At 45.6% G+C, this 17,635-nt stretch overlaps 1 protein-coding gene across 14 annotated transcripts in view; it reads right to left on the bottom strand.

The window, feature by feature from the left end:
• The window catches only part of LOC100750227 (tight junction protein ZO-1), a 189,318-nt gene that overhangs the window by 73,522 nt on the left and 98,161 nt on the right, over positions 1–17,635 (bottom strand). The window contains exon 1 of one of the 14 annotated variants that reach the window (XM_021607185.2): positions 1,531–1,981. The exons of the other annotated variants lie outside the window; for them this stretch is intronic. Coding sequence (XP_021462860.2) covers positions 1,531–1,554 — 24 coding nt within the window. The 5' untranslated portion in view covers positions 1,555–1,981. Of the gene's footprint in view, positions 1–1,530; positions 1,982–17,635 lie in introns of those variants that run through there. 14 annotated transcript variants of the gene reach the window in all.

Here is a 17,635-nt window from a genome sequence, read left to right as displayed (position 1 = left end):
TAAGATTTATTTTTATTTTTATATAAGATAAGTTAATGCTAGCTAGCAACTTACCTTAGCTCCTTGCTGCACTCGCATAACAGGTGGTCAGCCTGCCACACAGTCTCCTCATGGACTGAAATGTAATCGACCATAATCGGAATCCAAAAATGCAGATTACCTATCGTTATGAAAACTTGAAATCGGCCCTAATTAAATCAGTCAACCTCTAATTCAGAAGTGGGCCAGAGAGTGACAGCCAAATGAACCAGAAGGCTTATTTATTAGTGAACACATGCTGGTAGCAACACATTCTGTCAAAACAGATGATAGCCTTCTTGACAGACCAAACACCATCCAGCAAACAGAACGTTGGACTTCAGTTGTCACTTGCACTTTCAATTGACAACCCACTTTAAATATCCATAGTATGATGTAGTGAGATACACCACATAGGACAAACCTGCATTACATCCCCTGAGATGGTTACACCTGAATTGGAAAAACTGACCAAACCTGAATTTCATGTGTGAAACTACAGTACACATTCCTAGGTTGTCAGACAACTGTGTGAAAGAGAACACAATTGGCACACTTGAAAACATTGGTTTGCGTTGTAATTTGTGGATTAACCTATTTACAACCACTCCCAAAATGTGTTGCTGCCAGCTTTCACCTGGTCGAACAGGGCTGAAACAAGCCAAACCACTAGAACAACACTAGTACAGATACATGACGTATTTTAATCTACACGGTCTTGACTGACTAGACTGGGTCATAGCCCATCTTTTGACCCTACGCAGTGTGTGTGGAGCAATAGCATGTACAATTGAGACATGTCTAACTTGAACCCGTTCACTCGAAAATCTGCATAGGCCCAGTAAACAAACATGATTGCCCGGTAAATGACGCAGAGATAAAACTACGGGTTGTAGTTCACTATTGGTTCTAATGAACAATCGTGTCATTGTACCAAGACTATGATATAATTGATTAACACTGGACATTATTTTACCCCGGCTTTGATTGTCGGTAAACCAACCTTTACAGTGTTTCATGGCATTATGATATCGTCCATTCAAATCAAGTTTGCCACAGTAACTGTTTTCACTGTCAAGACACACTCAAAAATGTAACTAACCATCAGCATTGAATAAATGGTATGTGGCCCCCAAATGTAGATGATCCAACAGGTGTTTTATTGTGGCACCCCTGACAATAATATGCTAAAGTTGTCAGTTTAGTGAGTCATCTGTTTAGTGAACCCGTTCTGTTTTGCTACTTTTCAAAACATTATAAAATCCTGAATGTTTCAACATCAATACCTCCCTGGTCGCATGAATGACATTCACCTAACATAAATACAGTTGAGGTAACGTTCGATCATGTCGATCTCATCAACCACTGACAACATTGACAGAGACACAAACTAGACAAACAATCTGATGTTGATAGTATTTCCCAGTTTCCCTTGATGAGATGATTATGCATTAGGCGCAAAATAGAATATACTTCGTAACTTTTTTTCTGTAGTTCCATCGGGTATCCTACCTTAGAAGCTGTTTTGGCAGACATTTTACTTGCTTGCTCCGCTCCCAAAGTAGCAAGTTACTGTTAGTATTATCACTTCAACCAAAGCGCAAAATTCCTTCTTCTGAATTTCGCCCAGCTGCCGCCACGCCGGGCAATACTATTTTATTTTTTCAGGACGTCGTGAAACATGACCCAAATTTGTGTGTGAAAAGTCCAAAGTTCATTATCTTCAGTAGTTTGCCTTCAATGTAACTTCACCCTATATGCCTATTCATCTGAAATTACTCCGTTTAAAATAGTCCAACTCAAATACGTTGCCCTTTTGTAATTTCTCTTAATGAACGTTGGTTGAAACGTTTGAAGAAATGTAGATATCACTTCGTCCGCAAATCCAAAGCAGTAAAACTGCAATGGCAGGCTTTGTATGCCTCTCCCTGCTCGATTCTCTCCTCTCCAACCAACGATCATGACATGTCTGACTGGAAGAGTCCATTGCACCTCTGTAGGGGTGATGGTACTGGATGGAAACCAGGGCATTGCCGTTTAACTAAATATACTTACTCTAAACAAAAATATTATGATTATGCATGCATGTCGGACATTCAGGTCAAACGTATACGTTATATTTATATATTAATTTACCCGTATAAATTATTCTTAATGCAACAACAAAAAAACGGATATCACTATTTTTCTTGATAATGAACTATGCGGACCATGGGCAATTGTGAAGAGAGGAGAGTGGATTTCGCTGATGTGATGCTGCTGCATGTTCACGTTTACTTGGTGACTTACAGGCCTGCAGTGTCTATTTACTATATTGAAGCACAGTACTTGTGAACTCCTAAAACACCTGGGTCACCTAACATATCCAGCTGACGCTGACAACGATAAAGTGAAAATACATTGATTTATATGATTCTTGAGACATAAAACTTAGAATTATTCTTGCAAAAATATCTTGTAATATGTATGAAAACACAATTTTATATTATTATGGGACTTTGCAACCACACTAGTTGGTGGCATTGCAGTCAAGCCTGGGACACAGACAGTCTACAGTTTCATAAGTAAAAGTTGTAAACCAAAGAAACATATTTCAGGTCAACTTTCAACTGAAAATCCAGTCAATGACTTTAAGTTGGATTTTTGTGTGGTTGATAACCAACCACACAGGAAACCAAGCAGGCCATAGCTGTCATTCAGAATACTTCCTATGGCTTTCTGGACCCCCACCCACAGGATGCACTGAACCTCAGAACTCAGCTTGCATTGTTTCAAAGTAAACAACACACTGTAGGGCTATATCTCTCAATGTAAAATAAATCAGTTTATACATTACTTGTAAAGAAATCAGAAGTAGCTTCAGCCTGTGACATAATGAAAAAAGAACAATGATGACTACATGTTCATCTAAGTAACTACTTTGCTCTGAGCACACAGAGCTCCTCTATTTCCATCCCACGCAGCCATTTTGATAAACCAGGAAATCACGTTCACACACAGCTCCTGACTATATTTACAGCTGGCGCAAGCCAGAGGTGCCCTGTACGTGTGGATGGTCTTGGGTTAATTTGCCACCAGACCAAATCCCACAAAGCAAAAACCTAAGGCAGTTTGACAGACAGGGCTTGATGCATCGTGCTTAAGAACAGCTCTCAGCCATGGTATATTATCCATATACCACACCTCCTCGTGCCTTATTGCTTAAATATAACATTCGGCCTACAACTAAATAGTGCACTCTTAAATTACTATATCATTCTGTATTTGTCAGTATCTAACAATCTAATCTAATACGAGGTTGGACTCAAAAGTAAAATACTGAAAGAACAATGAAATCTACATTTGTATCAGTATTTTTAAAAAGCATATTTGTTATATCTGCAATATGAATGAATGACCACATACTAGTATAGATGCCAGCCGCTCTGTCCTCCTGTAACGGTAACTTCGTCCCGCATCCACCAGGGAAGATATCAGAATGTTCAGCATTCTATCTCTCTCAAGTAAGCAGGCTAATTTGCTGTTCTAAAAGTAAACAAGATGGAGCTAGAACATTTTAATTGATCTACCCCAAACACTGTAACCCAAAGAAACAGAGAGAAGAGTACTGCTGCCTGCTTTAGAGACAAATACAGACCTGCAGTATCTCCTGATGGAGAAGAGAGAGGGGCATTTGTGACACTAAAACGTGATCAAAGGAAGCTTTGTCCTGCATGGCTCCCCCCCGCAGTACCCAGAGAAGCAGCACACAACAGCTCTGGAGCTCAGGTGCTGCCTTCGCATGGAAGAGCAGGCACATGGAAAACACTCTGCCACAGAACAGGCCGAAACACACAGACACAAAACAGGCACACGTTAGTGAGGAGAACACTTCACAGAGTTATGCTCAGCATCCCCTGAGCAGAAAACTAACGTGCAGTGAAATAACATGAAGCACACACCCTGAACTGCACTGTGTGTCCTAACTGGATATTACAAGATAATAGACCCTCAACACCATTGTTGTAGGCATAGTACTTTCTCAGCTTTAAAAAAGCCATTGTTGTAGGTGAGGTATAGTCCTTCTTTCTCAGCTTTAGAAAAGGGGGATGAGAGTGAAAGGGAGAACAATAAACACAGGCCGAGCTATAACACCTCTCTGCTTGTTAGAACAACCAGTCTGAGGGAGAGGTCAAGATCTAGAGGCCAGTTCCTGCCAACAACAGCCGTCTTTGATAAGTCCACAGTTGTTTTCTTTCCACATTTTTGCCCTTGAAGTTCTTCAATAAAAAGTAGCCTACATGCCAAACCACTCAGATATGCAACTTCACAAATGTGTATTCTTTTCTCAAATACGGAAGATAATGAGGACAGTATAATCAAACTTGGGGTTTATACTATATATTATTGTGAAAAGGGGAGATAGTTGATTATTACTTGGGAGACACAAAAAGTCAAAGTATTACCACACACGGTCTAGAATGAAGCCAAAATGTAATTCATGATTATGTAGGAGTATATCTTTTCCCAAACTCACAAAGTAAGAAAAGTGGGGGGAAAAGGAGAGGGAAAGTAATCCCCCTGTTCTAATAACACCATGCTAGTTGAGTCAGTATAGGGAGGAGGAAGTCAGGGTCCTGTTTCACTGTCCGTCCATCTTGATCTGGGCTGAATTAAGATCTGATTGGTAGTTTGTCTTATCTTCCCTGGGCTCTATTGACTCAGGAAATTCTTGCCTGGGTTACGGCTCTAGTGGGGTACTGTGTTCTGTTTCCACTGTTAATGAGAACCCTCTGAAGGTCAGGGCCTGAAGGAGTGGAGTCAAACCAACAGCAAGGAGTTCCTTTAGTAATCGTTACTGGACGATATCTACCGGGGAACATTAAGACCCAGTTGCCTATTAGGGCACAGAAGGACAAAGACCCACTTGTACTTTCCAACAGAGAATAGCCAAACTGAAGCTTGAGTGAGAAAAAAAAAAATCAATATTTTCTATTTCCTTTGTGCCTACAGCACTTCTCCTTTTCAATTTATTGGTTTAATCTGCATTTAATCTACATTTAACATTCTTTTATATGCATTGGAAAACCTCTTTTTATTTTACTAGGCAAGTCAGTTAAGAAGAAATTCTTATTTTCAATGACAGCCTAGTGGGTTAACTGCCTTGTTCAGGGGCAGAACGACAGATTTGTACCTTGTCAGCTCGGGGATTTGAACTTGCAACCTTTCGGTTACTAGCCCAACACTAACCACTAGGCTACCCTGCCACTAGGCCACCCTACCGCTCTATTGGAGTTTACCATGTGAAATGTCCTCTTCAAGACAAAACAAGCTATTCAATTAAGTTGAAAGAAAGGCTAGGCTTTATTTTTTATGCTTGGATTTTAGGCATATGTCAAGCTTTCCATATTAAAGATTTCTTGGATTATACTTTGCCATTCTTCACATTTTGGGGCTTCTACTTTATACCAGTTACGGGTAATGGCTTTTTTACTTACAACAAGGTTAACTTTGATCAGGTATTTGTCCCTGCCCATCACACTCATGGAACATTACTTAGGTACATTACAGGGCAAGTTCTAGGGACTTCATATCCTATGACATCTTTTAACACCAAACATACATTGTCACGAAACAATGACATCTTCTGACATTCCCCCAAAACATGGGTGTGGTTGGCATGTGCATGGCCACACAGCCACCAGCATGGCTGTTGTACATCTATCTAGGTTTTGACTTTTGATTCTAGGAGTGCAAAAAAAAAAAGGGTAATTTTCCCCCCCAAAATTCTCCATGTTCTTGAGTTTGTATTAGTATTTTGAGTACTGCATATATTGTCCCAGTCTTCATCTGAGATGTCTATATTCAGTTCCTTTCCCCATTTTGCTTTAATATAAAGAGTTGACTCTTTTCTAGAGGCTATCAGGCCATGAGAGTGAAGAGATTGTCTTGGACATTACCTGTTTATATGCATTTTGAATCACATGGATAGTCATATTTGGTATTGAAGAAGGTCCTGTAGCGCTGTACTGCAGCGCCAGCTGTGCCATCAGAGTCCTGGGTTCGCGCCCAGGCTCTGTCGTAACCGGCCGCGACCGGGAGGTCCGTGGGGCGACGCACAATTGGCCTAGCGTCGCCCGGGTTAGGGAGGGCTTGGTCGGTAGGGGTGTCCTTGTCTCATTGCGCACCAGCGACTCCTGTGGCGGGCTGGGCGCAGTGTACGCTAGCCAGGTGGCCAGGTGCACAGTGTTTCCTCCGGCGCATTGGTGCGGTTGGCTTCCAGGTTGGATGTGCGCTGTGTTAAAGAAGCAGCGGCTTGGTTGGTTGTGTATTGGAGGACGCATGACTTTCAACCTTCGTCTCTCCCGAGCCCGTACGGGAGTTGTAGCGATGAGACAAGATAGTAGCTACTACAACAATTGGATACTACGAAATTGGGGAGAAAAAGGGGTAAAATTAAAAAATAAAAATAAAATTTTTTAAAAAAGAAGAAGGTCCTGTAATTTGTATCTCTTTTTCAAAATAGTCCCTTAACTGTAAGTATCTGAAGAAATCCATACCATATTTCTCCTTTAAATTCTGAGAAGTTCTCCATCCTCTACAGTCCTTTTCTATCATATTGTAGATACCTGGTTTACATTTTGGATCAAACCTAAACCATTTCAACGTTCGGATTTCCTTTTCCAGTTTATGTTGCTTCTGTCATGTACTGTCATGTTGTGTCTTGTTTCTGTCCTTTCCCTTCACCCTGTCTCCCTCTGCTGGTCGTTGTTAGGTTACCTTTTCTCCCCCTCTTTTCCCCAGCTGTGCCTTGTCTCCTCCTAACTACCTCGTCACCCCTTTTCCCACCTGTTCCCTTTTTCCCTCTGATTAGGTCTCTATATCTCTCTCTGTTCCTGCTCCTGTCCTTGTCGGATTCTTGTTTGTGTTGTTCATGCCTGAACCAGACTATCGTCATGTTTGCTGCAACCTTGTCCTGTCCTGTCGGAACCTGCCGGTCCATCTGAGCCTACGTTTTGTTTTGTTATTAAAGAAGCTCTGTTTACGTTAATTCGCTTTTGGGTCCTCATTCACGCACCGTAACAGAAGAATCCGACCAAGAATGGACCCAGCGACTTCGGATCCTCTCCACTCAGCCGTCGAGATCCAGGGAGCGATGCTAGGCAGACACAAGCAGGAATTGTCTGCTGCTCGGCATGCCGTTGAGACCCTGGCCACCCAAGTCTCCAACCTCACAGAACAGGTTCACCATCTCCGCCTCGATCCACCGGCCACTTCCAGGGCTTTCGAATCTCCGGAGCCCAGAATCAATAACCCGCCGTGTTACTCTGGGGAGCCCACTGAATGCCGCTCGTTCCTCACCCAGTGTGATATTGTGTTTTCTCTCCAGCCCAACACTTACTCCAGGAGCACTGCTCGTGTCGCCTACGTCATATCTCTCCTTACTGGACGGGCTCGTGAGTGGGGCACGGCAATCTGGGAGGCAAGGGCTGAGTGTACTAACCAGTATCAGGACTTTAAGGAGGAGATGATACGGGTTTTTGATCGATCTGTTTTTGGGGAGGAGGCTTCCAGGGCCCTGTCTTCCCTATGTCAGGGTAATCGATCCATAACAGACTACTCTATTGAGTTTCGCACTCTTGCTGCCTCCAGTGGCTGGAACGAGCCGGCTTTGCTCGCTCGTTTTCTGGAGGGTCTCCGCGCAGAGGTAAAGGATGAGATTCTCTCCCGGGAGGTTCCTTCCAGCGTGGATTCCTTGATTGAACTCGCTATTCGCATTGAGCGACGGGTTGATCTTCGTCACCGAGCTCGTGGAAAGGAGCTCGCGTTCTCCGTTGCCCCCCTCTCCGCATCACTACCATCTTCCTCTGCCGGCTCGGGTGCTGAGCCTATGCAGCTGGGAGGTATCCGCATCTCGACTAAGGAGAGGGAACGGAGAATCACCAACCGCCTCTGTCTCTATTGCGGTTCTGCTGGTCATTTTGTCACTTCATGTCCAGTAAAAGCCAGAGCTCATCAGTAAGCGGAGGGCTACTGGTGAGCGCTACTACTCCTGTCTCTCCTTCAAGATCCTGCACTACCTTGTCGGTCCATCTACGCTGGACCGGTTCGTCAGCTTCCTGCAGTGCCTTAATAGACTCTGGGGCGGAGGGCTGTTTTATGGACGAGACCTGGGCTCGGGAACATGACATTCCTCTCAGACAGTTAAGGGAGTCCACGGCCTTGTTCGCCCTGGATGGTAGTCCTCTCCCCAGGATTCAGCGTGAGACGCTACCTTTAACCCTCACTGTTTCTGGTAATCATAGCGAAACCATTTCTTTTTTAATTTTTCGTTCACCTTTTACACCTGTTGTTTTGGGCCATCCCTGGCTAGTTTGTCATAATCCTTCCATTAATTGGTCTAGTAATTCTATCCTCTCCTGGAACGTCTCTTGTCATGTGAAATGTTTAATGTCTGCTATCCCTCCTGTTTCCTCTGTCTCTTCTTCACAGGAGGAGCCTGGTGATTTGACAGGGGTGCCGGAGGAATATCACGATCTGCGCACGGTGTTCAGTCGGTCCAGGGCCACCTCTCTTCCTCCACACCGGTCGTATGATTGTAGTATTGATCTCCTTCCGGGAACCACTCCCCCCCGGGGTAGACTATACTCTCTGTCGGCTCCCGAACGTAAGGCTCTCGAAGATTATTTGTCTGTAGCTCTTGCCGCCGGTACCATAGTCCCCTCCTCCTCTCCCGCCGGAGCGGGGTTTTTTTTTGTTAAGAAGAAGGACGGGTCCCTGCGCCCCTGCATAGATTATCGAGGGCTGAATGACATAACAGTGAAGAATCGTTATCCGCTTCCTCTTATGTCTTCAGCCTTCGAGATCCTGCAGGGAGCCAGGTTTTTCACTAAGTTGGACCTTCGTAACGCTTACCATCTCGTGCGCATCAGGGAGGGGGACGAGTGGAAGACGGCGTTTAACACTCCGTTAGGGCACTTTGAATACCGGGTTCTTCCTTTCGGCCTCACTAACGCTCCAGCTGTCTTTCAGGCATTAGTCAATGATGTCCTGAGAGACATGCTGAACATCTTTGTTTTCGTTTACCTTGACGATATCCTGATTTTTTCACCGTCACTCCAGATTCATGTTCAGCACGTTCGACGTGTCCTCCAGCGCCTTTTAGAGAATTGTCTTTTTGTGAAGGCTGAGAAGTGCTCTTTTCATGCCTCCTCCGTCACATTTCTCGGTTCTGTTATTTCCGCTGAAGGCATTAAGATGGATCCCGCTAAGGTCCAAGCTGTCATTGATTGGCCCGTCCCTAAGTCACGCGTCGAGTTGCAGCGCTTTCTCGGCTTCGCGAACTTCTATCGTCGTTTCATCCGTAATTTCGGTCAGGTGGCAGCCCCTCTCACAGCCCTTACTTCTGTCAAGACGTGCTTTAAGTGGTCCGTTTCCGCCCAGGGAGCTTTTGATCTCCTCAAGAATCGTTTTACATCCGCACCTATCCTTGTTACACCTGACGTCTCTAGACAGTTCATTGTCGAGGTTGACGCGTCAGAGGTGGGCGTGGGAGCCATTCTTTCTCAGCGCTCCTTCTCTGACGACAAGGTCCACCCTTGCGCGTATTTTTCTCATCGCCTGTCGCCGTCGGAACGTAACTATGATGTGGGAAACCGCGAACTGCTCGCCATCCGCTTAGCCCTAGGCGAATGGCGACAGTGGTTGGAGGGGGCGACCGTTCCTTTTGTCGTTTGGACTGACCATAGGAACCTTGAGTACATCCGTTCTGCCAAACGACTTAATGCGCGTCAGGCGCGCTGGGCGCTGTTTTTCGCTCGTTTCGAGTTCGTGATTTCTTATCGTCCGGGCTCTAAGAACACCAAGCCTGATGCTTTATCTCGTCTCTTCAGTTCTTCAGTAGCCTCCACTGACCCCGAGGGGATTCTCCCTGAGGGGCGTGTTGTCGGGTTGACTGTCTGGGGAATTGAGAGGCAGGTAAAGCAAGCACTCACTCAAACTCCGTCGCCGCGCGCTTGTCCCAGGAACCTTCTTTTCGTTCCCGTTCCTACTCGTCTGGCCGTTCTTCAGTGGGCTCACTCTGCCAAGTTAGCCGGCCACCCTGGCGTTCGGGGTACGCTTGCTTCCATTCGCCAGCGCTTTTGGTGGCCCACCCGGGAGCATGACACGCGTCGCTTCGTGGCTGCTTGTTCGGTCTGCGCGCAGACTAAGTCCGGTAACTCTCCTCCTGCCGGCCGTCTCAGGCCGCTTCCCATTCCCTCTCGACCGTGGTCTCACATCGCCTTAGATTTTGTCACCGGACTGCCTTCGTCAGCGGGGAAGACTGTTATTCTTACGGTTGTCGACAGGTTCTCTAAGGCGGCTCATTTTATTCCCCTTGTTAAGCTTCCTTCTGCTAAAGAGACGGCACAAATCATCATCGAGAATGTTTTCAGAATTCATGGCCTTCCGTCAGACGTCGTTTCGGACAGAGGTCCGCAATTCACGTCTCAATTTTGGAGGGAGTTTTGCCGTTTGATTGGGGCTTCCGTCAGTCTCTCTTCCGGCTTTCACCCCCAGTCTAACGGTCAAGCAGAACGGGCCAATCAGACTATTGGTCGCATCTTACGCAGTCTTTCTTTTCGCAACCCTGCGTCTTGGTCAGAACAGCTCCCCTGGGCAGAATACGCCCACAACTCGCTTCCTTCGTCTGCGACCGGGCTATCTCCTTTTCAGAGTAGCCTCGGGTACCAGCCTCCGCTGTTCTCATCTCAGTTCGCCGAGTCCAGCGTCCCCTCCGCTCAGGCTTTTGTCCAACGTTGCGAGCGCACCTGGAAGAGGGTCAGGTCTGCACTTTGCCGTTATAGGGCGCAGACTGTGAGGGCTGCTAATAAGCGTAGAACTAAGAGTCCTAGATATTGTCGCGGTCAGAGAGTTTGGCTCTCCACTCAGAACCTTCCCCTTAAGACCACTTCTCGCAAGTTGACCCCGCGGTTCATTGGTCCGTTCCGTATTTCTCAGGTCATTAATCCTGTCGCAGTTCGACTTCTTCTTCCGCGATACGTTCGTCGCGTCCACCCGGTCTTCCATGTCTCCTGTATCAAGCCCGTTCTTCGCGCCCCCGCTCGTCTTCCCCCCCCCCCCCCATCCTTGTCGAGGGCGCACCCATCTACAGGGTCCGTAGGATTTTGGACATGCGTCCTCGGGGCCGTGGTCATCAGTACTTAGTAGATTGGGAGGGGTACGGTCCTGAGGAGAGGAGTTGGGTTCCCTCTCGGGACGTGCTGGACCGTGCGCTGATCGATGATTTCCTCCGTTGCCGCCAGGTTTCCTCCTCGAGTGCGCCAGGAGGCGCTCGGTGAGTGGGGGGCTACTGTCATGTACTGTCATGTTGTGTCTTGTTTCTGTCCTTTCCCTTCACCCTGTCTCCCTCTGCTGGTCGTTGTTAGGTTACCTTTTCTCCCCCTCTTTTCCCCAGCTGTGCCTTGTCTCCTCCTAACTACCTCGTCACCCCTTTTCCCACCTGTTCCCTTTTTCCCTCTGATTAGGTCTCTATATCTCTCTCTGTTCCTGCTCCTGTCCTTGTCGGATTCTTGTTTGTGTTGTTCATGCCTGAACCAGACTATCGTCATGTTTGCTGCAACCTTGTCCTGTCCTGTCGGAACCTGCCGGTCCATCTGAGCCTACGTTTTGTTTTGTTATTAAAGAAGCTCTGTTTACGTTAATTCGCTTTTGGGTCCTCATTCACGCACCGTAACAGCTTCACCATCCGAAACCAGAGGTCTAGTGTAAATGATGATATAGGGTTAAGTATCACTGTTAATGTCCCAAATGTGTCTTTATCCCCAGCTACAGACTGGATTGGGCAACCTTGAACGGCAACCTCAATATCTTTCCATATAACACTGTATTGTGAGTCACAATAGCTGGCCTTTCTAATTTGTGATCGGTAAAAACAAATGCCTCAAATCCCATTGAGAAATTGAGGAACATTCTGGCAAGATTAGTCTCATATGACAAACAGTAGAACAGCATCGTATCTTGGTTTCAGCTCTCATTTTCATCGTATTGTCAAGGACTAAACAGAAAAACGGAGTAAACTGAAAAGGCTTTCATAAGGTGTGAGAAAGATTGAGAGAAGGAGAGAGGCTTTTTCCTACTGTACTTATAACTCATGCCTCCATCCTTAAGTGCCTCTAGAACTGTTGTTCCATTAAACCTGTCAATGTGTTCATGTTACGTCTCTCCTCCAATTCACACAGTAATTGCATGGGCATTCCATCAATCAATTATATTGGCAGCAACAACATCAAGTCATTGTTTATGGCACGGCGATGTGCAGGAATGCAGTGGAGGGCTTTGTGGATAGGGAAAGTGTTTAGTCTGCGTTGGAACAGCCAACTCTCTCTGGCCTCACTCAATTTCATCAGTGGGACTGGAATGCTGGGACACTAGGAAATAAAGACAGGGGTTTATACAGGTGTAAACGTTAACAGACACAGCTTAACAAAATATGGTAAGTGTGTGTGTCACCCCTATGCGATTTGTTATTAGTAGTCCAATTCCATGATCATGGCCTCAATTATTCAGTCTCTTCTGGTTCACACAACACATTTAGTATCACTCTTCAAGGCTACATGCTTTCATCACATGAAAGACATGGTGGCAAAAGCACAGCCTTCAACAACATTTCCAGAAACTGGAATAAATTGTAATTTGGAAAAGTTATGAAGTATTATGAGGTGTGAACTTCATTGCTGCCCAAATACTTTGTAGTTAAAAAGTTATATTGTTTAAGGGGATCACTGCTGTGATGTGATTCTTACTTCAATACAATTAACATCTGACAACTAACTTGATAAAAAAAAAAACTGAAAAAATGTAAAGATTAAACTCAAATAGATTCCAATAATGCAGTTTACAGTTTACAGAATATTCTGAGAGGATACATTGCGAGTGAATTACCATAGTAATTACTGATAGCAAACCATTAGACCGCTTTCATCTTGTGGAGCAGAAATACAAATTGTTATACAGATCATTCATCTAAAAAAACGTAATCTCCTTTCCTTTTCTCAATTGACATGGTTAGCAGAGCACATTTAGCCAAACAACAGGCTGGAGGCAGCAGCAGGGCTTGGCTGGCATCCCTCCACTCAGCTGCACAAGCACTTTAACCCGCTATGGCTCAAGCATACTCACTAATAGCCTCCCCAGCAACACAACTGGGAGTGGCAAGAGGAGGTAACCATCATTTCAAATGAGTCTTATCGTTATACTCAAAAGATTCTATTTCTGTGCGAGATGAATTATACATTCCGGAGAGAGGAAAAAAAATACTTTAATGAGTTTGAAACTGAGTGGCGTATCTAAATGTGTTTTCTACCCAAGTTAGCTATGCCATTTAGAGTTGATGACGTGATCCCATTGTTTGCGTTACAATGAGAGAGTGAAATTGAAAACAATGCTCTGAAGATCCCAGAGTGCATTTTATTGAATTTACGAGGCAGTAAATACTTCACGAGAAACAATGTGACCTTTGCCTCATTGTTGAGACATTTCTAAATGACATTACTACATCCCAAATGTTTCAGCATCTTTATATACTTATTACGGTAAATATAACATGCTCATCACAATGTGCGCAGTTCCACATTTGTTTTCCTACAAATGGTGAAGCGATGGTACATACTGTGCGGAAATGTTTCATACCAAGCACTTGGCGTAATCATTTTCTCTATACTGTGATAACACTCCACTATCTTTCCAGTCGCGGATGTCAATCATTTAACCAGACAGGGACGATAAAAAGTTAGCTGAAATCAAAGTCATTGAATGTACATTATACAATGACAACTCTAGGGGATACCAAACACAATCATGTTTATTGACATTTGAGGACCGTTTCTTATTGTTCTTAAGGTTTAACAAAGCACACGGTGTGCTCCAGTCTGCTGACAATGACTGACTTCCTGTAAACCTTGCTGTTGTGGATGACAACACTAATGACAACAGTGTGGAGCCCAATCAGAGGGTTGTCCGAGAAAAAACGCGCAAGTACACAAGCACACTCAAACATACACACATGCACACGTCATGTGCAAATCTGTGTAGTAGCTCCTTATCTTCCAGAGACTCCATTCAAAGCTGCCTGGCATTGCAGTATCAGCAGAAATGATGTGTGGGGTACTGAGTGCAGGGGCAGGAAACACCTATTCTTTACCAGCAACAACATGGTGTGTAAATACTCTCTGCAGGACAGGTCCTTCATAAATAAAGGAGAAAAAAAGGAGAGCCTCTTCCTGGAAGGTAATTTGGAGGATTCTTCTGGGAAAATGCTGCTTGTTGTTCACTGTCCTGAGAGAGGGTGGTTCCTTTATAAACAACACAGACAGACTGCTGCTGGGAGTCTAGGGCATCAGCAAACACCATTCTGTAGGCTGAGGTGTTACAGTGCAAATGGACATGAACTACATCTCCACTGGCATAACATTCCCCTCACATTATCACTGACATGGGCAGAGGGGAGGGAACCTACCAGTCTCCCTCACAGAGACCTCCAGGACGAGAGAGGCTGTACTGTTACCTTCACTGTAACAGATTCATGTGTTCAATGTGACGGTAAAGAGTTGGTGTCATAAAAACAGCAGGTCAAATGTCTGGGCTGCTGCTATGGCCGTATCCTGTAATGCAGTGATGTGAAAGACAAAACAAAAGAGGTGCTCTCCTTTCGTGAGAAGTGTTGCCTATACTAACGTGTGTGTGTTTTCGTGTTGTGTGTGTATTTGTTTTTGTGTATGTGTGTACGTTTTAGCCTGGAAGGGCGGCCATTGCCATGGAGCTGGGGGAAACAGGATGGGACACAAGGAGGTGTTCCTCTGGTATTTCCTGAGGGAGGGAGCTTAACAAGCGTGCATACACTCGCAGGCACGCACGCCATCGCTATATTGACATAATGATGTGGTCAAGGTCCAGTGGTCCCCCAGTGCTTAGCTCATTCATCTCCACTCATGGCCACTAATTCCTGAGAGACAGCGCACGTAAAATATTATTACTGTCGCACAGCAGCATGAAATCCACATTTTACCCTGCATAACATAAGTAAATCCTCAATCCTCGCTAGAATTCAATTACGTGTCAAATGTCACTTTCACACCTACTGCTAACTGTCTTCACTGAAACTTGAGTTGCAGTTGTTTCAGAACACAGGCCATAACTCTTACTGCCTGTCAGCTCTGCAGAAAGTTGATCTGTCCATTCTCTGTTCCACTGTGATTTCACGCTCTTATGTACAGTATGCATGCTCACACAAACACTAAATGCTTTACCTACTACATACAGGGACCAGGAAGTACAAAACCTTTATCTTGGACAGGAAAGTTCATTCTGTTCTGCTCTGATTGTAATTCAAGGGCCTGCTCTCTCACCTTTATCTGGAGTGATTCAGTGGCTAACCTTTTCATTATAGAGCGAGAGAGAGCCCAGAGGTCGATACTGTAGAGCAGCACGTGTACGGTACTTCAGCAGGTGGAGCAGCAGCGGCAGAGGGGTGGGCCTCAGTAGTGGGAGAGAGGGAGAGAGAGAGAGATGGGGGTGGGTGCATTGGACGAGGGCATACAGTGGGATAAACGAGGACATTCCTCTGTGGCCCCTTTCTGTATGTCACGGCTGGAACAGATCAATGAGCGACCAAAACACCTGAAACTGTTTCTATTCCAGAGAGTCATCAGTCAAAATGTTGAATTCACACAGTGGACGGAAGCAGCACTTTACATAATTCTACTCCAAGGCTACAGTGTCTGCAATCAAAAAATTCACAGAGCTCTGAGGGTCAAATTCACAGAGCTCTGATGGACAAATTCAGAGCTCTGTGGGTCAAATTCACAGAGCTCTGATGGACAAATTCACAGAGCGCTGAGGGCTCAATAATATAGAATGGCACAGTAACCATCTCAGGCAGTGTGTCTAGACAGGTGGTTTTAGTGCCTTAAATGATAAAATATCACCACATGGACAATACTGTTGGTATCCTGAGACGGCAAACAGATCTCTCTCTGTTTCAGTTTTTTTAATCACAGCTTCAAAAAAGTCAATTCTGATTGCAGGCAAAAACACAAACACTCATGAGTAGTGAAACATCTAAAACTGGAGGAGAAACATCTGGAAGTTAGTTGCACGGTCCTGCCCCAGCACAGCAGCTTGGGGGGAAAAAAGTGCTCACTCTGCACATTAATGTGAGCTTGTCTCTAAGGCACTCAAACAGACCAATTATGACACAAGCTCTTTACCGCAGCCAGCCCCAATACAGACAGACAGAGGTTCAGGGGCTGGGGGAGAACTGCATTCCACATACTATGACGAGAAAGAGGAGAGGAGGAAGATGGGAGAGGAGTGGTGAGGCTGAGGTGGGCTATATACACTGCTCAAAAAAATAAAGGGAACACTAAAATAACACATCCTAGATCTGAATGAATGAAATATTCTTATTAAATATTTTTTTCTTTACATAGTTAAATGTGCTGACAACAAAATCACACAAAAATGATCAATGGAAATCAAATTTATCAACCCATGGAGGTCTGGATTTGGAGTCACACTCAAAATTAAAGTGGAAAACCACACTACAGGCTGATCCAACTTTGATGTAATGTCCTTAAAACAAGTCAAAATGAGGCTCAGTAGTGTGTGTGGCCTCCACGTGCCTTTATGACCTCCCTACAACGCCTGGGCATGCTCCTGATGAGGTGGCGGATGGTCTCCGGAGTGATCTCCTCCAAGACCTGGACTAAAGCATCCGCCAACTCCTGGACAGTCTGTGGTGCAACATGGCGCTGGTGGATGGAGCGAGACATGATGTCCCAGATGTGCTCAACTGGATTCAGGTCTGGGGAACGGGCGGGCCAGTCCATAGCATCAATGCCTTCCTCTTGCAGGAACTGCTGACACACTCCAGCCACATGAGGTCTAGCATTGTCTTGCATTAGGAGGAACCTAGGGCCGAGCGCACCAGCATATGGTCTCACAAGGGGTCTGAGGATCTCATCTCGGTACCTAGTGGCAGTCAGGCTACCTCTGGCGAGCACATGGAGGGCTGTGCGGCCCCCCAAAGAAATGCCACCCCACACCATGACTGACCCACCACCAAACCGGTCATGCTGGAGGATGTTGCAGGCAGCAGAACGTTCTCCACGGCATCTCCAGACTGTCACATGTGCTCAGTGTGAACCTGCTTTCATCTGTGAAGAGCACAGGGCGCCAGTGGCGAATTTGCCAATCTTGGTGTTCTCTGGCAAATGCCAAACGTCCTGCACGGTGTTGGCTGTAAGCACAACCCCCACCTGTGGACTTCGGGCCCTCATACCACCCTCATGGAGTCTGTTTCTGACCGTTTGAGCAGACACATGCACATTTGTGGCCTGCTGGAGGTCATTTTGCAGGGCTCTGGCAGTGCTCCTCCTGCTCCTACTTGCACAAAGGCGGAGGTAGCGGTCCTGCTGCTGGGTTGTTGCCCTCCTACGGCCTCCTCCACGTCTCCTGATGTACTGGCCTGTCTCCTGGTAGCGCCTCCATGCTCTGGACACTACGCTGACAGACACAGCAAACCTTCTTGCCACAGCTCGCATTGATGTGCCATCCTGGATGAGCTGCACTACCTGAG

Source organism: Oncorhynchus mykiss, chromosome 6 (assembly GCF_013265735.2).
Source record: "Oncorhynchus mykiss isolate Arlee chromosome 6, USDA_OmykA_1.1, whole genome shotgun sequence".
In the NCBI taxonomy this organism is placed as follows: Eukaryota; Metazoa; Chordata; class Actinopteri; order Salmoniformes; family Salmonidae; genus Oncorhynchus; species Oncorhynchus mykiss.
The sequence above is the reverse complement of the archived record's forward strand: the minus strand, read 5'-3'. Positions and strand labels throughout refer to the sequence as shown.